Consider the following 25,328-nt stretch of genomic DNA (forward strand, 5'->3'; position numbering starts at 1 on the left):
ATATAATTGAAAGGTGCCTGAGTGGGTGTTACGTGCTTTCACAAACTGTATCAACTCTGAGGTGATTTGTATGTGAATTAGCAAGTTGTGGCTAGTACACAATGTATACAGTCCCAAAACATTGCACTTGATAACACGTTCTATTTTATGTACCGATATTAGAAATTGCAAACTTTAGGGAAACAGCATTATATGTTAAAACACTGGTTATTGCAGTCAGAAAAAAAAAAAACATTAAAAACTTCAGTTTCCATGAGGATTTTTCTCAAGCCAACTAACTGGTCATACTCTCTTCTCAGAATGAAAAGCATCTGTGTCCTTAACATAGTAACAAGACAGCCGGCAAGAACAAGTTTGGAAAGTTTATTTTGGCTCATAGTTTCTGACATCTGCAGGGTACCAAGGCCAGAAAGGAGGCAAGAATAGATGAATCCAGGCTAGCAGAACTGTCAGGCATCAACTATTTGCATCATGGCTGACCAGGTAGAAGAACGCCAGACTACAGAGAGGTGTGTAAAAGTCTCACAGGACCTGCTTTGCCAGCCAGTCCCCTTCTAATGGCTCCACAGCCTTTAGAACAGACTCCATGCTGTGACTAGAGTTCAGGACACTGAGTGTTCATCCTAGGAAGATGGCAGGATAGTGTAAGCATGGAAGGTTAGGAGCCAACAGTTGTCAACTTGGCAATACCTGAGACGCCAGGTCATGTTCCTGGAGCTGTTAGCTTACTGCTGCTTGCTGTCTTACAGAAGATGGTTTGATGACACTATCTTAGCTGGTGATTGCTGTGTGTCCCATCAGTCCAGCAGCCAATTACCTTGGATCTCAGGCTGAAAAAAGAAAGAAAGGATTTTCAGTGTTTATCTGTAAGAGTGTCAGGTCTATCCCTTTTTGCAGAATTGAATTTGTGATAAAAGGAGGGAAACAGGCAAAATAGATGCTTTGGGGTAGCTTGAGGAAGTTTAAAAGGTGATCTAAAATCTTTTACAACGGGTTCTGCTGAAATCATGCTAAAAGTTCAATAGTACTATTATTCACCGAAATACCTTTCAAAACTTGTCCAGACCAACAGATACAGCTGTGTTCAGTCAACATAAAACAGATACACTGAACTGGATAGGAAAAAGAGCAGGCAACAGCTCTGTACTTAACTGGCACAGGAGATGAATTTCTGAACAGAACACCAATCTCACAGGCACTAGGATAAATGGAACCTCAAGGAACTGTAAACCTTCTGTAATACAAAGGACACTATCAATTAAAGTAGCACCCTACAGAATGCAAAAAGATTTTTACCAACTCCACACCTGATGGAGGACTAATATCCAAACTATGTAAAGAACTCAAGAAACTGGATAACAAAAAAAAAAGCAAATAATCCAATTAAAAATGGAACGGGGGCTACAGGTTAGTCAAAAGATGGACACAGGCACTAAACCTCTTTGCAAAGGAACTTATTCTGGTCCCAGTTGACAATGTGACCAACTGCTTGAGCTCCAGCTACCAACTAGGTCTTCCTATATATATCAACTATACCCTTGAATTGTGGAATACATTATGAACTCTCTCCTTGCTTTGTCAAAACATTTTTTCATAGTAAACAAGAAAAGGAACTAATACGGAAAATCGGTAATGGGAGTTGGGCTGTTGTTACAATACCCTGACCATGTGATTCTTAATACTTTGGAAGTGAGTTGCAGAAGAAATGTGGAAGATTGGAGAACTTCAGGCAACAAAGCCCTTAAGTAATGTAATCAGAACTTGATGTAGGATGCTTGAATGACAGAAATGCTGATGGGTTATCCCCTAGCTATCTGCTCCCTAGGTTGTGTCAGAAAATCTTGAATGCATCCTAAAAGTAGCAGTGGGAGCATAATCTTATAAAGTATGTTCTGGACATCTCTGGACTTTATAAAATAAAGACTTCATAATACCATTATAAATTATGCAATGAACAGAAAAGCTTGAACTATTACATGTAAAACTGATTATTATGAAACTGGAACTATTGAGGCTAAATACTAAATTACAGTGAGGATGTGAAGGGGAATAATACTCTTAATGAGTAACAAATTAATTTCAGTTTAATCTGTACCAAAAATGTTAAAGTAGCATTAAGTTGAGTACCCTTTTTCGAATAAACAGTTTGGTACAGCACTTAAAACAAGGCTGAGACTTATATTTGAAGATACCAGTGTTGAAAATGTACATTTGGAAATACTTCATTCAACTTCCAAAAACACAGATCTCCGTACTTTCAGAAAACAAAGGTTTTTTATTTCTTTATCTATTTATTAAAATTTTAACAAAGAAGAAACTTCATTCAGATGCTAGCACCAGATACCCCCGGTGTGAAGACTGTGCCTGAGAGTGCTCTCAAGATGCAGTCCCAAGGTACAATAATCATGTGTTCCTAAAGGCTCACAGGCTGTGTCCATCCTGGCCTTGTGCACCTAGAGGCAGGAACACTGGCAGACTTCCTGCCTGCATATCCTCAGACACCTCCATCTAGGTGCAGTCAAGGGCAAACAAGCTTATTCACAGGAGTGACCACACACTGTCTGTATCCTCCATGAACAAGACCAGGCAATCACAACAACAACCCCAAGCATTCTGAGACCTCCTCTGTCCTTGGACAAGTAGGACTTATAGGCTAGACATGCTTTTTGTTTGATAGTTCTCTTAAGCACAGTAACTTTAAACATAATGTTCACCATCACTTCCATCCCCCACTTAAGTTGTATCCTGAGTCAAGTTCTTGACCCTGTGGTGGTTACCTGTGAAAGGAACAGGCTAGCTTTACAGGTTTCTTTATGAATTCTGTACCCCATATTGATTAAACTAAGTTCTCCTGGTAGTTTTCCAGAAAGCAGAAGGACACAGACAAAAGGAGAAGTGGGTGAATGGGGACAAGACCCACCCTGCTGCAGAAGAATGTCCAGGCCTGCAGTATGAGATAGGGTGCCTGGCAACTGGTCCGGATGGCCACAGCTCCCCCATCCAGGACATTCTGGGTGTAACTTGAAGATCAGATATCCACCAGATGTCGGGGGCAGGCCTGACTGGATGTGGGTGCCTAAAAGGAACCAATGATAATAAAAGTCAACTACCCCATAACCCCATTCACCCAATCATGTACTGCCAAGCTTGCAACCCCCACGCCTCCCTTGCTTTTTCCTTTAAAAACCCCATGCCTTTGTCTCTCGGGGCTGTTCCCTGCTCACTTGCAAAGCAGCCCCATCACTCACTGGCCTGAATAAACCTCTTCTGTTTGCGGCAAAAAATCTCCAAGTTACCTTCATCTGTCTCTCTGGTAATTGGGCTCACGGTGGGCCTAACATCTGTTCACATGGGGATTTAATAAACATCAGTATACTGGCACCCAGACCAAAATTTCTGTATCTAGTTAAGACATTTATGATGCACAAGCCAGCGATGATCAGCAGAAGCAGAAGTGTCTGGTGTTCTGCAGTAGCTGAAGACAGAGTTATCACCCGGAAAATCAAAGAAATGAGAATGGCAACCATGGGCTTGCCCTGTTCTGGGTCATTTTTCTGTCTGCAGTGTAAGGGGTTTGTTTGTTTGCTTGTTTTTGTTTTTGTTTTCCTGAGAGTACAGGAATCTCTAATGATTGCTGAGTGGTTTGCATAGAACAACATTTTCTCTTACAGCCACACAATCACATCCTTGTTCTGCAGAGTATGGTGAGTGCTCTATCATGTTGCAAAACTGCTTCAGCTAATGGATCAACCTGCTGATGGATCTTGAACTAGTTGATTTTTACAGGTACCTTTTTATTTATTTATTTATTTTTCTCAAACAAGGGAGCCTGGAGGTCAGTATGAGCTAGCCTGGTTTGTTGGGTAGGCACTCCAAGTAGCCATTTGTCTTCCTTGCCAGAGAGTTTCCTTTGGACTGAACTTTTTCAGTCTTTTTTTGAGGATAAGGGTGACATAGATGCTTTTGTAAATGGGCCTCAACTGAAATTAGGATGCCATTGTAGGGGCCCAGGAAGGCTGGAATGTTAATCAAAGCCTGGGAGGGGATTCATTCAGGAAATGGGGCACTCATCAGAAGCATCTGGTTTCCTGATCAAGGTAAAAGACAGGAAGCAATCACGGCAGCTGGACTGGAGCACATCACCTAGCAAGCCCAGGCTCTCCACTTTTGTAGGACTGCCTGGGGCTTGGGTGCTGTAGATCATTTTTGGAGTGCTTTGTTGTCTGATTCTGGTTCCTGGGTGGTGACTGTCAGGTGAGTGGAAATCTGCTGAGACATATTCAGACTAGGGACAGAAGCTAAAGTTAAGGAACTTAAAGGAAACTCTTACATTTGGAGCACCCCCCAAACACACACACACACCTATTCCATCAGGAACAGGCAAAAGTTGGGGAATTTTAGTCTGTTGATTGGAGTTCAATTGACCTGTAACAGGTAGATAGATCCAAGTTGCAAACTCTGTGAGGCTCACATGAATTCTTTTAAGTTACAAAAGATGAACTTCTGGAGCCTTCTACTTTTAAGTCATAATAAAAGCTTGGGGATTTAAAAAAAAATTATCTGGGGTTAAAAAAAATCAACATTCTTTTCTTTGTCCAGAGGTCTGGACAGAGGTGGTTTTAACATGATGAGAAGTAATTTTAGGTATCAGAACTCCATTGATTACTATGTTAAAACTTTGAATTTTTGAAGTCTTGATATCACATATTTTTTTTTGTTTTGTTTTGGTTGTTCTGTTTGGTTTTTCAAGGCAGCCGTGGCTGCGATATTGAGCTTCTCCCAGGAGGAGGACAGGTCTTGGCTAAAGTGCCCTGTCTTCAGGTCAGAGGTTTGGATCGAGAGCAATCACAGCATGCAGATGTATGAACAGGTTCCGGCTTACACTGTTGGATCTGGTCTCGGACATCTGCTTTCCAGTTCTCTCGGAAAACCTCACTACACCATGCAAGGAACATCAGGCACAGGATCTTGAGAAGTATGTTCAAAAAACTCCAAACTTTATTAAATAAAAACTTTATTGAATAACAACACAAATGTAAGATTTACTGCTAATAAAAAATTAAAGTTTCCTGTATAAAAATAGATTATCATGTAGTTGGCAATATTCACACTAAATATATTAAGTCTATACCAATAGTGGGGCTAAGGTGACAGAATATAAATATTAACATGACATATTAAATTTCAGCTTAATATATACAAAGAAAACATCTTCAAAAATAGCTTGAGAATATATATATTTATATATAATATATAAAAGATATTTTTATTTATATATAAATATTTGTTTATTTACATATATATATATATAAATATATATTTATTTTTTTGGAATAAACAGTTTAGTACAGCCCTCAGGAGGGTGAGGCTTCAAGGAGTCCCGGGTTTACAATGCACATCTAGCATTAGTTACTCCTCTTCGGAGAATAAAATAGGTGTCTTTACTTCCAGGCTGGGAAGTATTTTGAGATGCCTCCGGTGCGTTTCTTACTTCTCCTGGATTGCTCGGGTCCCGTGAACAGCAGCACACTGTGACACTTCTGTGGTAGCACACAGTACCGGAAGCAACCGGAGATTCACTCGGAGACAGGCAACTGGTGGCCTTCCTTTCAGTAATAACTAATGCAAACAAGCAGTCGAGAACGAAAGGCCGAAAAGCACCGGAAGTCGTCCACTGCCAGTTAGCTAAAACTTGTGAACAAGAACAGCAAAATTCAATCCAGCATCCACCTCAGTCACAGATAAATCTTGAAAGCCACGTGCTTGTGAGCATGCGCTGTGCAGGCCGGATAGTTTCTGACTTTCGGTGGGCACACGTGTCTTCTGTTGTTGTTGTTTCTGTCCCGACAGGGTTTGTCTGTGCAGCCATGGCTGTCCTGGCCGCAGTCTTTACACTCAGAACTTGTTCAAGGCTCTTCCACACCCAGTACCTGCAGTCCTTAGCCTCACCTGGGAAAGAGCTCGGAGCAGCTGCCTCGCAGTGGCCGCCAGGGGGCGCTGCTACAGTAAGCGCTGGTGCAGGATCTCCCACACCATCTTCTTCCTGAACAGAGGCATGTGCTGCTGGGAGAAGGTGATGGGCTGGCCCCTGGAAATGTAATCTGCATATTTACAGGCGAACACGCCGCAGTCGCCCCCGTTCAGCTGCTGAGGAATCTCCTCTGCCGACATGCTGTGTTGCTTCCACTCCACAGGGCTCAGGTCGCTGTTCCTTCTCGCTTTGCTCTCCTCCCGCAGATAGCAGAAAAGCAGCTCAAGGATGTCGGGTCTCTTCTGTCCCAAGGAGTCCAGGTAGACAATACTCTTCTTTCTTAGGTCTGTGACCACCAGGCTCCAGTGCATGGCCAGGTGAACTGGGACCAGGAGAAGTTCCTTTGCAAAGATGTTTACTGCCCGGGTCCATCTTCTGACTGACCTGTAGCCACCAGACTTTAACTTGGTGTAAAAGAAGGTATTAAATGCGTGAAGTGCCGGGTAGCCTTGACTTTGATTTCTTTCCATGAGAAGATTCATGTAAAAATTGATGACTTTGTCGTTGAGCCACTGGGTGTTCCTTAGGGTCCACAGGTCTCCTCGAGTCATTTGCAGTTTGAAGACACAGCTCAAGAACTCATCTTTTGACCCAGGGCCTAGCACACTGCCGATTTCTTTCTCCATGTCTACTGTGATATCAGGAGCACAGTCCAGCCCTCTGCCCTTCTCTTGGTCTTCAAGAGCCTTTTTCTTGACCTCAGGTGTTGACACTTTGCTTTTGGGCATGCCATTACTGACACTGTCTGTGTAGATTTGAGGTGTTTCCGATTCATGATTCTGCCCTTCAGCACAACCTTTGAGAGTCTTGGAGGTGTCCATGGTGCTTGTGTGAGTGCTGTGAGGGCCAGAGCTCACAGGGACGTGAGGTTGGAGGAGTTCCAACAGCCCTGGGCACTTTTCATTGTGGTGTTTCTCAACTTCTTCCTCCCTGTTGCTGTGGGGGGGCTTGAGACCCTGGCCTCCACCCACAGACTCCTCAGTCACAGCCTCTTCCTCAGGGCCTTTGGCACACTCTGGGGCCATTAGCTGTAATGGACCCTTTTCCTGGGGTGTCCATATTCGGCTCTTGTCAGGCTCTTCATCCCCAAGCTCTGTTTCATGCTGTTCCTGTTTCAGCTTCTTCCAGGACTGGACTGGCTCTTCGGACCACACATCATCCTCTTTGTCTTCTTGGCATTTCCTCTTCTGGCCTTTCTCTGGCTGTTCAGGGCTCATTCTTTTACCCTGCTTGCAAGGCTGCCTTATAGAGGGACTACTTGGATTGTCTTTGCCCAGGTGTTGGCTGCCGGCCGCAACACAGCTTTCTGATGTCCAAGTCAAAGTGCAGGTCAGCTGGGCGTTCTGTGGGAGTTCTTGGGTTGTCCCCTTGATGGCTGAAGGGTCCTTTAGTCAACTGGGAGATGTCTTATCCACACCAGACATGGTGGTTCAAGGTCAGAATCCACAGGGGAAGAGCACAGGTTTCTTTTGGCGCTGGGGTCAGTTAGGCCACCAAGACAGAAGGAGGTGGCAGTGTCAAAGGACACTTCTCACATAGCTGATCTTCTCTAATCTTGTCTTTCAGGTGGCATTTCCTCAGTCCCGCTATAGAAAGGTCATTGGAGTTCTGACTCTGCCTTTTGTTTTTCCCTACTGAGGGAGAAGGATCGCTCTAGGGCACAAGGAGCCTCTGTAGAACCTGAAATTGTGGAAATCACAATGAGTGTCAGAGACTTTCAGCCAAAGACAGCAGTCAACACACGTTAGAAGCAAGACTACTGTGTGCCTCCCTCCACTGTCACCAAGGCTCTGGAAGGCCAGTTTCCACAAGCTGGTTATGATGTGGTTTTATGCACCAGGGCAACATTCATTGGTGAATGGAGGCCCTGCCCACTATCCCCAGGTCTAGGGTCTTAAAGCTTGTTTTCATTCCTGGAATTCCTGTTGGAACTCCTGCTGGCTGAAGCAAACCCAAGATCAGTAAGAACTCAGAGGAGCAGAAGTTCAGCACATATCATGAATAAATAAATGTAAAAACCCCCAAGTGCTGGGATTAAAAGCGGCAGCACCACTGCTTGGCTGGAGAGATCTTTTTAGGATGACTCAGCAGATATGGCTCCGTGGTAAAGAGTGATGCTTTTCTAGAAGACCACACTTTGATTCCTAGCCCTGTCTTTGCAGCTTACAATCAGCTGTAACTCCAGTGCCAGGGGAGCTGACACTCTCTTCTGGCTTTAAGCAGGAAACCCACACACACACTGCTCTTACACATGTGAAAGTAAAACACTCATACACATTAAAAATAAATCTTAAAAAAATAAAACCTAGGATTTGTACTAAGCCAATTTCTCTCTCTTTTTTTTTTCCAGAGAAACAGTGTACCAGAGAACTAAGTAAAAATCACTGCTAAAATGTACAAAACAAAATTAGAAAAAAAAATGTAATGAATGAAAAGATAGTTATCCCTTGTAAAAGCTTTTAGAAATAGTTTGAGAAGCTTCTATGTCCTTAAACCTTGAAAGAAGGAGGCCAAACCATGAGTTTAAACCTGCTTGTGGCTGCTTTTCTCACTCCCAAAAATCTAGATACATAACCATATCTCCATAAAACTCATATAACATGTGATTGATCAGTGGCGAAGCTTTGTAGATTATATTTGATTTGATCGTTGCCAAACAGAACGGAGGACCAAGGAGATGGCTCAGCCCGGTTAGCTGCTCACTGGCAACTCTGACCAGTTCAGGGCAATTCCTGAGTCACACAAGATAAAAAGACAGAACCCAGTCACCCGAATTATTCTCCGACCTCCACATGTGCTGTGGCAAGCCAGCAGTTGCCGCGCCCTCAACACAAATAAATGACCGAACTGCAATAAACTCTGAAAGGTGAGCGAAGACAGCGGCCTTTTATCCTAGTGGATCACTGTGGAATGGCTGTGCCTCTCACCCTGCAAATTCAGGCAACCGCCACAAGAGGGCAGAGAGAAACCACAGAGAAGAGCGCGCCTCTCAGCTCTTTCCTGCCTTCCTCTCTTAACCAAAGGAGCTTCTCAGAGCAGAGAACCGCAAGGGCAGAACCAAAGCATGTGGACAACTGGGCACCCCTTGTTTACAAGGCTGGCAGGCTTAGTCAGGGATCTAGAGAGTAACAGAACACACACACACGATAGATAGATAGATAGATAGATAGATAGATAGATAGATAGATAGATAGATAGATAGATAGATAGATAGATAGATAGACAGACAGACAGACAGATAGATAGATGAGTTTAGATAGATGACTTACAGGCTGAAGTCCAGCTAGTCCAGAGATGGCTGCCTATGAATGGAAGGTCCAAAAGTCCAGTAGTTTTTCAGTCCATGAGTGTGGATGTCTCAGCTGGTCTTCAGTAAAGGCCAGAATTCTACACAAGTAGACTGCAAGGACAGTGAAGTAATGGACTTCTTCTCAGCGAGGCAGTAACAGGCAAATAGCAAAAGCTCCCTAGTTCCAGCGCCTTTTATAGAGGCTTCTAGCGGAAGGTGTGGCTTGGATTAGAGGCTCGGCTTCCCTCTTCAAAGATGCGGATTAAAATTAAGCAAGGAATCCCTCACAGGTGTGCCTTTTCATTTTGGGGTTTTACATAATACCAGATAACTGGAATCCAGTTGACAGTCAAGAATGGCCGTCTCAGCTGCCTTTCCAAACCCCACTTCATGTTCTGGACACAGTTTGACATTTTTGACATTTAACCTTGTGTTCTTTCTTTCTGTAGCTTCTGGTGTGTGTTTGTCTGTGTTCACGTGTGTACATGTGTGCATATGTGTGTGTGTGCCTGTGTGCAGGCTTGCTCAAAGAAGTCAGCATGTGTGGGCTGAGTTGTGGGGCAGCAGACCTGGGCTGGAGTGGAGTGGAGCTCACTTGGTGGAACGCTTGGCCCAGCAAATAAGAACCCTGGGTTTGCTTCCCAGACCACACACAAATGCATGTGATGGGGCACGCCTCTTCTCCTAGCGCTCTGGAAGCAGAGGCAGGAGAACCACAAGTTCAAGGTCATCTTAAGCAACGTGGGGATTTCACAGTCAGCCTTGGATACAAAGAGCCCCGAATGATAAAATACAGGATATAGGAAGGGAGGTTGTAGATCAGCAATTACTGAGTGTATGCCTTGCATAAACAAAGGCCACGGTTTAATCCCTACCAGCTTCAAGATCCCCGTAGTTTGTTCAGTCTACAAAGCTGGCTGTCTAAGCTGGTCCTCAGTGTATGTTGAAATCCCAAAGAAGTAGGCTGTAATGCCAGTGAAGAAATGCCTCAGCAGCAAGATGGATGAACTTGCCAGACAGAGGGAGAGTGAGCAGACAAAAGACAAAGACTCCCTTCTTCCAGGATCTTTTATGCAGGCTTCCACTGGAAGGTGTGGCCCAAATTTAGGGTGGGTCATCTGACCCCAAAGGATCCCTCTCAAATGACCCAGTCCAGGAAAATCCCGTTTGACCGGGGCCAGCTTCATGGAGGGTACACCGATTAGATGCCCAGTGCAGAACAGCCTCCTGGAAGCTCCTCACACCAGCAATGTTTTATGGACTTAGCAGGTTATATTTGGGAATATGCATACTGATATACATATTTGCAATGCCATAACAATTAATGAAATGAGAGGAGGCCATGGATCTGAAGCACAGTAGGGAGGGGAAATGCCAGGGTGTGGAGGGAGGAAAAGGAAGGGAGAAATGTAATTATAGTATAATTTCGAAAATCTTTTTAGAAAGTTAAAAAAAAAAAGCAAAAGAAAAAGAAGGTTCTAAAATAAAAAAAGAAAAGAAAAGAAAATTCCTGACAGATGTGCCCAGGTGCTTGAGTTTTAGTTGATTCCAGATGTGATCAAGTTGACAACCCGAGATTACTCATCATACATGACATACACACAATGGAAGAATTTTCATATGAAGAAAAATTATGGCTGAACATGGATAAGGTATGTCAAGTGAAATAAACCTGATAAATGTTGTATTATCTCACCTCTGTGAGATAAGATAATCTGAAAATCTCTGGTTCATGGAAGAGAAGAATACAATGATGGTTTCCCAAGTCTGGGATGCGAGCAAAAGGAGGGGAAGACAGACCTCAGACACAGGTTATGGGTTTTGTGCTTAAAAGCTCACCTTGAGAAAAGCTGAGGGCTACCCTAGGATCCTGAGTGCTCAGTGTAGTTGCCAGCTCATTAATATTTTCTATCAGCTTGAACCCTGTGTCCAAGCAGTTTTTCCTGGTGGACACACCACAATTCTACAAGCCTGATTTAGTTTTAAGTTTTTCTATTTTAAATTATCATTTAGCAAGAGAGAGAGTATGTGGACAGAGTATGTTTGTAGAGAGCATAGGTGTGTACAGTGTGTGTGTGTGTGTGTGCGTGTGTGTGTGTGCATACATGTATGAGTGCATGAATGTGTCCCATTGTGTATTTGTGGAGGCCAGAGGACAAGCTTTAGAAGCTGAGCCTCATTGCATGCTGGATCCCAAGGCTACATCTCAGGTTCATAGGCTCACCTGACCAGCACTATTACCCAGTGGACAATCCTTCTGACCCCAGGCCTGCTGTAGCAACAATGAAACAAAAAGTTAGGAAGGCATGAGATAAGGGCAATGCCACCTGGTGCTTGTAATCCCAGCTTTATCTGTACCTGCCCATTTACTTTATCTTTTTTTTTCTGTCTTGTACTGAAGAAACAATTAGTTTTTAGAGATGTGTTCAATGAAAACTGTCTTGTCAGCACCATCATGGGCATTCAGGTAGTAAAACTCTTGATGTGCTTTAGTTCTGAGCTTCACATGAGTAGACTCACCTGGAGAAATTTTTTCCCCAGTCAATATTTGGAACTTATGGTGTCTTTGCTCCTCAGAATGGCCTTCGTAGCACACCTCCTCAGAGCTTACTGGAACTTCAGCATCTCAGGCTTTCCTCTGAAGAAGGACGAGATCTCCCTGTGCCCCATATGCGCATTGGTCCTGAGAAGTGTCGTCTTAAGTGTAAAGTGGTGTGTCTGAGTCTAAGACAGACTCTAAAGTGCTCTGATGTTGGTTATGACATGTCCCAGGACTGGATCCCAGACACTATCACTGAACGTGTAAGTGCATGCAGCCCTAAGGCGACTTGATATGCTGGCGTGGGTCGGTGATGGTGGGGGCTCCCACTTTCCAAGGAGAAGGGGAGGGGGGCAAGGGAAAGAGTGAGGGGGTGGGATCAAGAGGAGAGGAGGAAGGGAGCTACAATTGGCAGGAAAGTGAATAAATAAAAAGAAACAGTTTTTTTTCCCTTTTTTTCTGTTTTTTTTAAACATCAACTCATTTCAGTACAAACAAAACTCTTCAATCTTGTTTTGATGAAGCCTCAAAATGTGCCTGGCCTTGCCTACATTCTAGAAGAAAGACATTTTGGAATCAAACTTGCAAAGGGAGGGGGCTGTGTGATCTCCTGCTGGTCCCAGGCTTGAGCTCACTCAGGCAGGGCAAGATGAGAATTAGCACTAGCAGAGCATTTCCATGAAAATTTCTGCTCCTTTCATGACAAAGAGGGCTGTGCTACCCTGCACTCAGTCTTAACTGCAGCTCGGCTGTGCATGTCTGAACGTGTATGTGAACTTGGCACCAACGGTGCATTTCCATTTGCTATTTTAAAATTTGTTTCAGAGTCTGGAAAGATGGGTCAGTTGGTCAAGCGCCCACCGTGAAAGCATGAGTTTGGATCTCCAGCAAATGTAAAAAGTCCTCAGTGTGATGGGGTGAGTCTGTAGGTTCCCAGCTGGGAAGGCGGCAGGTGAACACCTGGGCCCCACTGCCTAATCAACCTAGCCAAATGGGTGCACCCCAGGTTAGGAGGGAGACCCTGACACAAGAGCTGAGGTGGAAAGGGGCTGAGGATCACGTGATATCAGCCTATTTCCTTCACATGTATAGAAGCATATATACACATGCAAGTGCACACACAGACACAGACACACACACACACACACACACACACACTGACACCATTCAATTACTCGGCAATGAAGCAAGCAATGCTTCTGTAAGTGACAATGTTTGGCCACAGGCCATGGTGAATACCTCTACTTCCACCAAGGGTAAAGGGTCACATGGGACAGGAAGCTCTGCTTCTGGAAACTTGAACTATCCAGAGAGGGCTGGAATCTCACCAGCAGGCAAAGTTCTCATCACATACCTCTGAAGAGTGAAAAGATGTGAATTAGGAGGCGGTAGAAAGGAGCAGAGGGCTAAGAAAACAGCCACCACAAGGTGGAGCCAAGTCACACAGGACTGATGTGGGAACCAGCCTTCAGGTGGCCCAGACTTTAGCTGTCCACCATTTTCAAATTTGGGAGTCGGTTTGGTTCTTAAGTCTGAGAAAGATGATGGCACTGAAGGCCAGGTGAGGAACAAGATCCATCTGTATAAAGCCGTGATCAGAAGTGCTCATCTTGCGTGCGTGAACCTGCTTCCCAGTGGCAAGGAGTTACAGGTCCACAGGAAACAGCAGACAGCGGGAAAGAAGAGTCAATCCGGGTGCAGGAAGATGTGTGTTGGGATTACATCCTCGTTATGTCTGATTTACAGAATCTTTAGCCTCCAGATTCCATTATAGGAATATTAGGGCAATATTGGTGTCATCTTATGGGGTTCTTGTGAGAATGTGTGCAAAATGCTCACTTTTAGCGATTAATTCCCAACTTGGAAATATTAAGCCACAAACACTCAACATGTCATATTGATTGCTGAGTGAACACAGTGGTAGTTAATGTTGTCAACTTGTGGGGGGCCAGAGGCATCCGGAGACAAACCTGTAGGCACGCCTGTGAAGGATTACCTACATGGGAAAGCCCACCTTAACCTTGTATGGGGCTCTATTCCATAGGCTGGGCTCCTGGACTGAATAAAAAGCTAAGCAAAACTGACTATGAGCATTTAATTCTCTCAAGATCAAACAAAACACCCCAGGTTCCCCCTGAAATCCCTTCCCCAGGATGGACTGGAATGCAGAATAAAACCTGTTATCTCTTGTACTCTTTCTCACGGGATACCTTATCACAACTTCCAGGTAAGTTTGCATTACAGAGACCCTGGTGAAATCAAGTGTGGGTAAGGCATTGTCTCTCATTTTTAAAATGTTTCCTGTTAAAGTCTGTTGAAGCTGAGTGTGGTGGTCGAGGAGAGGAGGCACCATGAGTTTGAGGGCAGCTGAGCCACACAGCATCTCTCTCAACAGGAACAGTAAGAGGCACAGATTATAGCGATGATCAAATGCAGTTGGTGTGTAGAAACTGCTCAGCTGCTGTGGCTGAGGAGGTAGAACTATGCTTCCTGCGGTACCTATGCTGGTCTCAATCCCTGGGAGGAAGCACTCCTCCTTTCTTAGCCTCTAGATGCTTCAACTATAGGGCCGAGGTGGTTTGAGTTTGTCCCCATAGGCTCTGCTGTTTGAGTGTTTAGGCCTCTTTCTGTTTGTCTCTCGGTTGCTGTCTCAGTATGGAAGCCCTCACTGCCGCTCCACCCCCATGCCTGCCTGCCACCCTGTGTGACACCGTGGTGGCCATGGACTCACTCTCCGAACCTGTGAGCAAGCCCCCGGGGAAAGGCTTTCTCTTGTAAGCTGCCTTGGTCATGGTGTCTCTTTACAGCAACAGAAGAGTGACTAAGACAAGGCCTAAGCCAGAGGCCCTTCTGTTAAGCAATTTTAAATAATCATCTCAATAAGAGGTTATTCCATTCCAGGGATCTAGGAACTAACACATTTTAAAGATGAGGAAACTGAGGCCTAGGCAGGTAGTGATTTTTTTTTAATATACTATTTAGCAGCAGAGCTAGGATTCACCACTGAGCCCTCTGTACCTCCGAGTCTGTTCTGGGCTCAGGTAACAATTCCTCTCTAGTAGTTCAGCCTCTTGTCTCACATTGCTTTTCTCAGGTACAAATACAGAATAAACCCCAACAGCACCATGGGTGATAGGAATCCCAGGTCCAGGCTAGAGAGATGGCTCAGAGTTTAAAAGCACTAGCTGCTTTTCTAAAGTTACTGAGTTCAATTCCCAGCAATCACATGGTGGCTCACAACCATCTATTGTGAGATCTGGTGCCCTCTTCTGGCCCGCTGGCACACATGCAGGCAGAATACTGCATAATAGATAAATAAATAAATCTTTTAAAAAAATGGGGTATTCACATTACCTTAAAAAAATATGAAACGAAGAATTCCAGTTCCATTTAAATGAATCCCACTTAAATGTGACTTTGATTGTGACCCCCTCAGGCTGCCTGTGTCAGTATCTTGCCAGGTCAGCCTCAGTAAAATATCACCATTTCTTTGATCTTGTATACAGCATTAGCCAAAAAGGAGAACATGTGGTCCCTTCCGTGAAACTGAGTTGATGGAGCCACCTTATCAAGTGCTGTACATATTCACACTTATGAACACACACTTACAACTAGGTATGATTAACCTTTATTATTCATAAAAAATGAGCATTCTAAAATATTAGTAAATTTCCACTTTAGTTCTGTTTTGAAGTGTTGGTACCAGTAAAGTAACATTTTTCTTCTTTGAATCTTTTCTTGTAAAGTTAGTCTTCTCCTTTTCTAAAATGGCAGGAAGCTCCTTCCAGTCCTTGATGAAGATAAGGGGGGCACCCATGGCCTTGAGTAACTGCAGAGGAGCGCTGTGGTGACTGGACATGTTTCCACAGTGGCCAGCTGTCATCACATCTTCTACCATAGGAATGGAGCCAAACGAGCAGGCCTCATATATTCTGTAACACTCTGTGTTCTCTCCTACAGGACACAAAGTGAGGTCACTCTGAAGCAAAGCATCTTGGTAATTCTTATGACTTTCAGGCCTATCTCTCTTATGAACATTGACGCAAAAATACTCAATAAAATACTTGCAAACCGAATCCAAGAACATATCAAAGATATCATCCACCATGACCAAGTAGGCTTCATCCCAGGCATGCAAGGGTGGTTCAACATATGGAAATCCATCAATGTAATCCACTACATAAACAAACTGAAGGAGAAAAACCACATGATCATCTCCTTAGATGCTGAGAAAGCATTTGACAAAGTCCAACACCCATTCATGTTTAAAGTCTTGGAGAGATCAGGGATACAAGGAACATACATAAACATAGTAAAGGCAATATATAGCAAGCCTATAGCTAACATCAAACTCAATGGAGAGAAACTTAAATCAATCCCACTGAAATCAGGGACAAGACAAGGCTGTCCATTGTCCCCATATCTCTTCAACATAGTACTTGAAGTCCTAGCCAGAGCAATAAGACAACTAAAGGAGATCAAGGGGATACAAATCGGAAAGGAAGAGGTCAAAGTGTCACTATTTGCAGATGATATGATAGTATACTTGAGCGACCCCAAAAATTCAACCAGAGAACTCCTTCAGCTGATAAACACCTTCAGCAAAGTGGCAGGATACAAAATCAACTCAAAAAAATCAGAAGCCCTCCTATATACCAAAGACAAAAAGGCTGAGAAAGAAATTAGGGAAACAACACCCTTCACAATAGCCACTAATAACATAAAGTACCTTGGTGTGACTCTAACCAAGCAAGTGAAAGACCTGTTTGAGAAAAACTTCAAGTCTCTGAAGAAAGAAATCGAAGAAGATATCAGAAGATGGAAAGATCTCCCGTGCTCATGGATTGGTAGGATTAACATTGTGAAATTGGCCATCCTGCCAAAAGCAATCTACAGATTCAATGCAATTCCCATCAAAATACCAACTCAATTCTTTACAGGCCTTGAAAAAAAGATTCTCAGCTTCATATGGAGAAACAAAAAACCCAGAATCTCCAAAATGATCCTGTACGACAACAGATCATCTGGAGGTATCTCCATTCCTGGTCTCAAGCTGTACTACAGGGCAAAAGTAATAAAAACTGCATGGTATTGGCATAGAAACAGAAAGGAGGATCAATGGAACCACATAGAAGAACCAGAAATAAATCCACACACCTATGAATACTCGATATTCGACAAAGAAGCCAATTCCATTCAATGGAAAAAAGACAGCATCTTCAACAAATGGTGCTGGACCAACTGGATGTCTACATGCAGAAAAATGAAATTAGATCCATATTTATCACCCTGCACAAAACTAAAGTCAAAGTGGATCAAGGACCTCAACATAAAACCAGATACCCTAAATCAATTGGAAAAAAAAAGTGGGGAACAGCCTAGAACTCATTGGCACAGGAGACAACTTCCTGAACAGAACACTAACAGCACAGGCTCTAAGAGCAACAATCAATAAATGGGACCTCATGAAACTGAAAAGTTTCTGTAAAGCAAAGGATACCGTCATCAAAACAAAACGACTGCCTACAGATTGGGAAAGAATCTTCACTAACCCTTTATCTGACAGAGGACTAATATCCAGTATATACAAAGAACTAAAGAAGCTGAAAAGCAGCAAACCAAGTCATCCAATTAAAAAATGGGGAAAAGAGCTAAACAGAGAATTCTCGACAGAGGAATATCGAATGGCAGAAAAACACTTAAAGAAATGCTCATCCTCATTAGCCATCAGGGAAATGCAAATCAAAACGACCCTGAGATATCACCTTACACCCATCAAAATGGCCAAGATGAAAAACTCAAGCGATAAGACATGCTGGAGAGGTTGTGGAGAAAGGGGAACCCTCCTCCACTGCTGGTGGGAATGTAAACTGGTACAACCACTCTGGAAAGCTATCTGGCGCTTTCTAAGACAAATAGGAATAGTGCTTCCTCCAGACCCAGCTATACCACTGCTAGGTATATACCCAAAGTTTGTTCAAGTACACAAACAGGACACTTGCTCAACCATGTTTATAGCAGCTCTATTTGTAATAGCCAGAACCTGGAAACAACCCAGATGTCCATCAACGGTGGAATGGGTACAGAAATTGTGGTATTTTTATACAATGGAATACTACTCAGCAATCAAAAAGGAGGAAATCATGAAATTTGCAGGCAAATGGTGGGATCTAGAAAAGATCATTCTGAGTGAAATATCCCAGAAGGAGAAAGACAAAAATGGGATATACTCACTTATATAGACCTATAAGATATGATAAACATAATGAAATCTATACACCTAAAAAAGATAATCAATTGAGCGGACATGGGGTAAGATGACCAATCCTCATTTAGAAAGACAGATGGGATGTGCATTGAACGTATGACAGAAGTCTACTGAGTGCATCTGAAAGACTCTAACTAGCAGTGTTTTCAAAGCAAAGACTCATGACCAAACCTTTGGCAGAGTACAGGGAATCATAAGAAAGAAGGGGAGTTAGTCTGATGGGGAAAGGATAGGAGCTCCACAAGGACCAAATATATCTGGGCACAGGGTCTTTTCTGAGACTGACATTCAACCAAGGACCATGTATGGATATAACCTAGAACCTCCACTCAGATGTAGCCTGTGGTAGCTCAGTAACCAATTGGTTTCCCAAAGTGAGGGGAACAGGGACTATTTCTAACAGGAACTCAATGACTGGCTCTTTGGTCTCCCCACCCCCGAAGGGAGGAGCAGTCCAGTTAGGCCACAGAGGAGGGCTTTGCAGCCAGTCCTGAAGATTCCTAATAAAACAGGATCAGATGAATGGGGAGGAGGTCCCCCCTATCAGTGGACTTGGAAAGGGGCACGGTGGAGATGAGGGAGGGAGGGAGGGACTGGGAGGGAATGAGGGATCGGGACACGGCTGGGATACTGAGTTAATAAAATGTAACTGATAAAAAAAACACAAATAAATAAATAAATAAAAGAAAAAAAAAAGAAAATAACTAAGTTCACATGAAAAAAATAAAAAATGAAACAAAAAGATCCAATACGCATATAAATAAAGAGTTTAATGAAAGACATTAGAAGATCCAGGCTGGAGAAAAGGCTCGATCAGTAAAGTGCTTGCAAAGAAGAACAAGGTCCAACGAGGATGTAATCCCAGCACACATCTTCCTGAGCCCGGATTGACTCTTGTTTCCTGCTGTCTGCTCTTTCCTGTGGACGTGTAACACCTTGCCACTGGGAAGCAGGTTCAGGCACGCAAGATGAGTACTTCTGATAACCTGTGTCTGAGGTCTGTCTTCCCCTCCTTTTGCTCGCATCCCAGACTTGGGAAACCATCATTGTATTCTTCTCTTCCATGAACCAGAGATTTTCAGATTATATTATCTCAAGGAGGTGAGATAATACAGCATTTATCAGGTTTATTTCACTTGACATACCTTATCCATGTTCAGCCATAATTTTTCTTCATATGAAAATTCTTCCATTGTGTGCATGTCATGTATGATGAGTAATCTTGGGTTGTCAACTTGATCACATCTGGAATCAACTAAAACTCAAGCACCTGGGCACATCTGTCAGGAATTTTCTTTCCTTTTTTTTTTTTAATTTTTTTTTTTTTTTAGTTTAGAACCTTCTTTTTCTTTTTCTTTTTTTTAACTTTCTAAAAAGATTTTTGAAATTATACTATAATTACATTTCTCCCTTCCCTTTCCTCCCTCCACACCCTGGCATTTCTCCTCCCACTCTGCTTCAGATCCATGGCCTCCTCTCCTTTCATTAATTGTTATGGCATTGCAAATATGTATATCAGTATGCATAATCCCAAATATAACCTGCTAAGTCCATAAAACGTTGCTGGTGTGAGGAGCTTCCAGGAGGCTGTTCTGCACTGGGCATCTAATCGGTTTGCCCTCCATGAAGCTGGCCCCCTTCAGACGGGATTTTCCTGGACTGGGTCATTTGAGAGGGATGCTTTGGGGTGAGATGACCCACCCTAAATTTGGGCCACACCTTCCAGTGGAAGCCTGCATAAAAGATCCTGGAAGAAGGGAGTCTTTGTCTTTTGTCTGCTCACTCTCCCTCTGTCTGGAAAGTTCATCATCTTGCTGCTGAGGCATTTCTTCACTGGCATTGTAGCCTACTTCTTTGGGATTTCAACATATACTGAGGACCAGCTTAGACAGCCAGCTTCGTAGAGTGAACAAACTTCGGGGATCTTGAAGGTGGTAGGGATTAAACCGTGGCCTTTGTTTATGCACGGCATATGCTCAGTAATTGCTGATCTACAACCTCCCTTCCTATATCCTATATTTTATCATTCAGGGCTCTTTGTATCCAAGGCAGACTGTGAAAGCTCTATACTGCTTAAGATGACCTTGAACTTGTGGTTCTCCTGCCTCTGCTTCCAGAGCGCTAGGAGAAGAGGCGTGCCCCATCACATGCAGTTGTGTGTGGTCTGGGAAGCAAACCCAGGGTTCTTATTTGCTGGACCATGCGTTCCACCAACTGAGCTCCACTCCACTCCAACCCAGCTCTGCTGCCCCACAACTCAACCCACACATGCTGACTACTTTGAGAGAGCCTGCACACAGGCACACACACACATATGCACACACGTACACACGTGAACACAGACAAACACACACCAGAATCTACAGAAAGAAAGAACACAAGGTTAAATGTCAAAAATGTCAAACTGTGTCCAGAACATGAAGTGGGGCTTGGAAAGGCAGCTGAGACGGCCATTCTTGACTGTCAACTGGATTCCAGTTATCTGGTATTATGTAAAACCCCAAAATGAAAAGGCACACCTGTGAGGGATTCCTTGCTTAATTTTAATCCGCATCTTTGAAGAGGGAAGCCGAGCCTCTAATCCAGGCAACACCTTCCGCTAGAAGCCTCTATAAAAGGTGCTGGAACTAGGGAGCTTTTGCTATTTGCCTGTTACTGCCTCACTGAGAAGAAGTCCATTCCTTCACTGTCCTTGCGGTCTACTCGTGTAGAATTCTAGCCTTTACTGAAGACCAGCTGAGACATCCACACTCATGGACTGAAAAACTACTGGACTTTTGGACCTTCCATTCATAGGCAGCCATCTCTGGACTAGATGGACTTCAGCCTGTAAGTCATCTATCTAAACTCATCGATCTGTCTGTCTGTCTGTCTATCTATCTATCTATCTATCTATCTATCTATCTATGTATCGTGTGTGTGTGTGTGTGTGTGTTCTGTTACTCTCGAGATCCCTGACTAAACCTGCCAGCCTTGTAATCAAGGGGAGCCCAGTTGTCCAGATGCTTTGGTTCTGCCCCTGCAGTTCTCTGCTCTGAGAAGCTCCTTTGGGTCAGAGAGGAAGGCAGGAAAGAGCTGAGAGGCGCGCTCTTCTCTGTGGTTTCTCTCTGCCCTCTTGTGGCCGTTGCCTGAATTTGCAGGGTGAGAGGCATGGCCATTCCACCGTGATCCACTAGGATAAAATGCCACTCTCTTTGCTCACCTGGCAGGGTTTATTGCAGTTCATTATTTATTTGCATTGGGGGTGCGGCAACTGTTGGCTTGCCGCAGCACACGTGGAGGTCGGAGAATAATTCGGGTGACTGGGTTCTGTCTTTTATTTTGAGTGACTCAGGAATTGCCCTGAACTGGTCAGAGTTGCCAGGGAGCAGCTAACCGGGCTGAGCCATCTCCTTGGTCCTCCGTTCTGTTTGGCAACGATCAAATCATATATAATCTACAAAGCTTCGCCACTGATCAATCACATGTTATATGAGTTTTATGGAGATATGGTTATGTGTCTAGATTTTTGGGTGTGAGAAAAGCAGCTACAAGCAGGTTTAAACACATGGTTTGGTCTCTGTCTTTCAAGGTTTAAGGACATAGAAGCTTCTCAAACTATTTCTAAAAGCTTTTAGAAAGGATAACTATCTTTTCATTTATTACATTTTTTTCTAATTTTGTTTTGTACATTTTAGCAACGATTTTTACTTAGTTCTCCGGTACACTGTTTTTCTGGGGGGAAAAAGAGAAATAGGCTTAGTACAAATCCTAGCTTTTATTTTTTTAAGATTTATTTTTAATGTGTATGAGTGTTTTACTCTCACATATTTAAGAGCAGTGTGTGTATGTGTGTGTGTGTGTGTGTGTGTGCGTTTCCTGCTTAAAGCCAGAAGAGAGTGTCAGCTCCCCTGGCACTGGAGTTACAGGTGATTGTAAGCTGCAAAGACAGGGTTGGAAATCAATGTGTGGTCTTCTAGAAAAGCATCACTCTTCACCACGGAGCCATCTCTGCTGAGTCATCCTGAAAAGATCTGTCCAGCCAAGCAGTGGTACTGCCGCTTTTAATCCCAGCACTTGGGGGTTTTTACATTTATTTATTCATGATATGTGCTGAACTTCTGCTCCTCTGAGTTCTTACTGATCTTGGGTTTGCTTCAGCCAGCAGGAGTTCCAACAGGAATTCCAGGAATGAAAACAAGCTTTAAGACCCTAGACCTGGGCGATGGTGGGCAGGGCCTCCATTCACCAATGAATGTTGCCCTGGTGCATAAAACCACATCATAAACCACAGTTTTTTGTGGAAACTGGCCTTCCAGATCCTTGGTGACAGTGGAGGGAGGCACACAGTAGTCTTGCTTCTAACTTGTGTTGACTGCTGTCTTTGGCTGAAAGACTCTGACAATCATTGTGATTTCCACAATTTCAGGTTCTACAGAGGCTCCTTGTGCCCTAGAGCGATCCTTCTCCCTCAGTAGGAAAAAACAAAACGCAGAGTGGGAACTCCACAGACCTTTCTATAGGGGGACTGAGGAAATGCCACCCGAAAGACAAGATTAGAGAAGATCAGCTATGTGAGAAGTGTCCTTTGACACTGCCACCTCCTTCTGTCTTGGTGGCCTAACTGACCCCAGCGCCAAAGGAAACCTGTGTTCTTCCCCTGCGGTTTCTGACCGTGAACCACCTTATCTTGTGTGGATAAGACATCTCCCAGTAGACTAAGGTGCCTTCAGCCATCAAGAGGACAACCCAAGAACTCCCACAGAACGCCCAGCTGACCTGCACTTTGACTTGGACATCGGAAAGCTGTGTCATGGCCGGCAGCCAACAGCTGAGCAAAGACAATACAAGTAGTCCCTCTATAAGGCAGCCTTGCAAGCAGGGTAAAACGATAAGCCCTGAACAGCCAGAGAAAGGCCAGAAGAGGAAACGCCAAGAAGAGGAAGAGGATGATGTGTGCTCAGAAGAGCCAGTCCAGTCGTGGAAGAAGCTGCAACAGGAACAGCATGAAACAGAGCTTGGGGATGAAGAGCCTGACGAGAGCCGAATATGGTCACCCCAGGAAAAGGGTCCGTTACAGCTAATGGCCCCAGAGTGTGCCAAAGGCCCCCCAGAAGAGGCTGTGACTGAGGAGTCTGTGGGTGGAGGCCAGGGTCTCAAGCCCCCCCACAGCAACAGGGAGGAAGAAGTTGAGAAACACCACAATGAAAAGTGCCCAGGGCTGTTGGAACTCCTCCAACCTGACGTCCCCGTGAGCTCTGGCCCTCACAGCACTCACACAAGCACCATGGACACCTCCAAGACTCTCAAAGGTTGTGCTGAAGGGCAGAATCATGAATCGGAAACACCTCAAATCTGCACAGACAGTGTCAGCAATGGCATGCCCAGCAGCAAAGTGTCAACACCTGAGGTCAAGAAAAAGGCTCTTGAAGACCAAGAGAAGGGCAGAGGGCTGGACCGTGGTCCTGCTGTCACAGTGGACATGGAGAAAGAAATCAGCAGTGCGCTAGGCCCTGGGTCAAAAGATGAGATCTTGAGCTGTGCCTTCAAACTGCAAATGACTCGAGGAGACCTGTGGACCCTAAGGAACACCCAGTGGCTCAACGACAAAGTCATCAATTTTTACATGAATCTTCTCATGGAAAGAAATCAAAGTCAAGGCTACCCGGCACTTCACGCATTTAATACCTTCTTTTACACCAAGTTAAAGTCTGGTGGCTACAGGTCAGTCAGAAGATGGACCCGGGCAGTAAACATCTTTGCCAAGGAACTTCTCCTGGTCCCAGTTCACCTGGGCATGCACTGGAGCCTGGCGGTCACAGACTTAAGAAAGAAGAGTATTGTCTACATGGACTCCACGGGACAGAAGAGACCCGACATCCTTGAGCTGCTTTTCTGCTATCTGCGGGAGGAGAGCAAAGCGAGAAGGAACAGCGACCTGAGCCCTGTGGAGTGGAAGCAACACAGCATGTCGGCAGAGGAGATTCCTCAGCAGCTGAACGGGGGCGACTGCGGCGTGTTCGCCTGTAAATATGCAGATTACATTTCCAGGGGCCAGCCCATCACCTTCTCCCAGCAGCACATGCCTCTGTTCAGGAAGAAGATGGTGTGGGAGATCCTGCACCAGCGCTTACTGTAGCAGCGCCCCCTGGCGGCCACTGCGAGGCAGCTGCTCCGAGCTCTTTCCCAGGTGAGGCTAAGGACTGCAGGTACTGGGTGTGGAAGAGCCTTGAACAAGTTCTGAGTGTAAAGACTGTGGCCAGGACAGCCGCGGCTGCACAGAGAAACCCTGTCGGGACAGAACAACAACAACAACAGAAGACACGTGTGCCCACCGAAAGTTAGAAACTATCCGGACTGCACAGCGCATGCTCACAAGCACGCAGCTGTCAAGATTTATCTATGACTGAGGTCGACGCTGGATTGAATTTTGCTGTTTTTGTTCACAAGTTTTAGCTAACTGGCAGTGGATGGCTTCTGGCGATTTTCGGCCTTTCGTTCTCGACTGCTTGTTTGCATTAGTTATCTCTGAAAGGAAGGCCACCAGTTGCCTGTCTCCGAGTGAATCTCCGGTTGCCTTCCGGTACTGTGTGCTACTACAGAAGCGTCGCAGTGTGCTGCTGTTCACGGGATCCGAGCAATCCAGGAGAAGTAAGAAACGCGCCGGGGACATCTCAAGATACTTCCCAGCCTGGAAGTAAAGACATCTATTTTATTCTCGGGAGAGGAGTAACTAATGCTAGATGTGCATTGTAAACCCGGGACTCCTTGAAGCCTCACCCTGCTGAGGGCTGTACTAAACTGTTTATTCCAAAAAAATAAATAAATATATATTTATATATATATATGTAAATAAACAAATATTTATATATAAATCAAAATATATTTTATATATTATATATATAAATATATATATCCTTAAGCTATTTTTGAAGATGTTTTCTTTGTATATATTAAGCTGAAATTTAATATGTCATGTTAATATTTATATTCTGTCACCTTAGCCCCACTATTGGTATAGACTTAATATATTTAGTGTGAATATTGCCAACTACATGATAATCTATTTTTATACAGGAAACTTTAATTTTTTATTAGCAGTAAATCTTACATTTGTGTTGTTATTCAATAAAGTTTTTATTTAATAAAGTTTGGAGTTTTTTGAACATACTTTGCAAGATCCTGTGCCTGCTGTTCCTTGCATGGTGTAGTGAGGTTGTCC

General features: G+C 44.1%; 2 protein-coding genes and 1 long non-coding RNA gene across 3 annotated transcripts in view; 1 reads left to right on the forward strand and 2 right to left on the reverse strand.

Moving 5' to 3' along the window:
* LOC132648628 (uncharacterized) overlaps window positions 1-25,328 on the reverse strand; it is a 356,879-nt gene that overhangs the window by 169,821 nt on the left and 161,730 nt on the right. The gene's annotated exons all lie outside the window — the stretch shown is intronic.
* Window positions 6,001-6,720, reverse strand: LOC132648483 (sentrin-specific protease 2-like; the record flags this gene model as incomplete). Its single annotated transcript, XM_060370007.1, has 1 exon — window positions 6,001-6,720. A coding segment is annotated over one exon (720 nt), but the record flags the coding sequence as incomplete, so codon positions are not given.
* On the forward strand, window positions 23,526-24,245 carry LOC132648681 (sentrin-specific protease 2-like; the record flags this gene model as incomplete). The annotated part of the gene is made up of 1 exon (XM_060370899.1): window positions 23,526-24,245. A coding segment is annotated over one exon (720 nt), but the record flags the coding sequence as incomplete, so codon positions are not given.

The sequence above is a fragment of the Meriones unguiculatus genome, chromosome 17 (genome assembly GCF_030254825.1).
Source record: "Meriones unguiculatus strain TT.TT164.6M chromosome 17, Bangor_MerUng_6.1, whole genome shotgun sequence".
NCBI lineage: Eukaryota > Metazoa > Chordata > Mammalia > Rodentia > Muridae > Meriones > Meriones unguiculatus.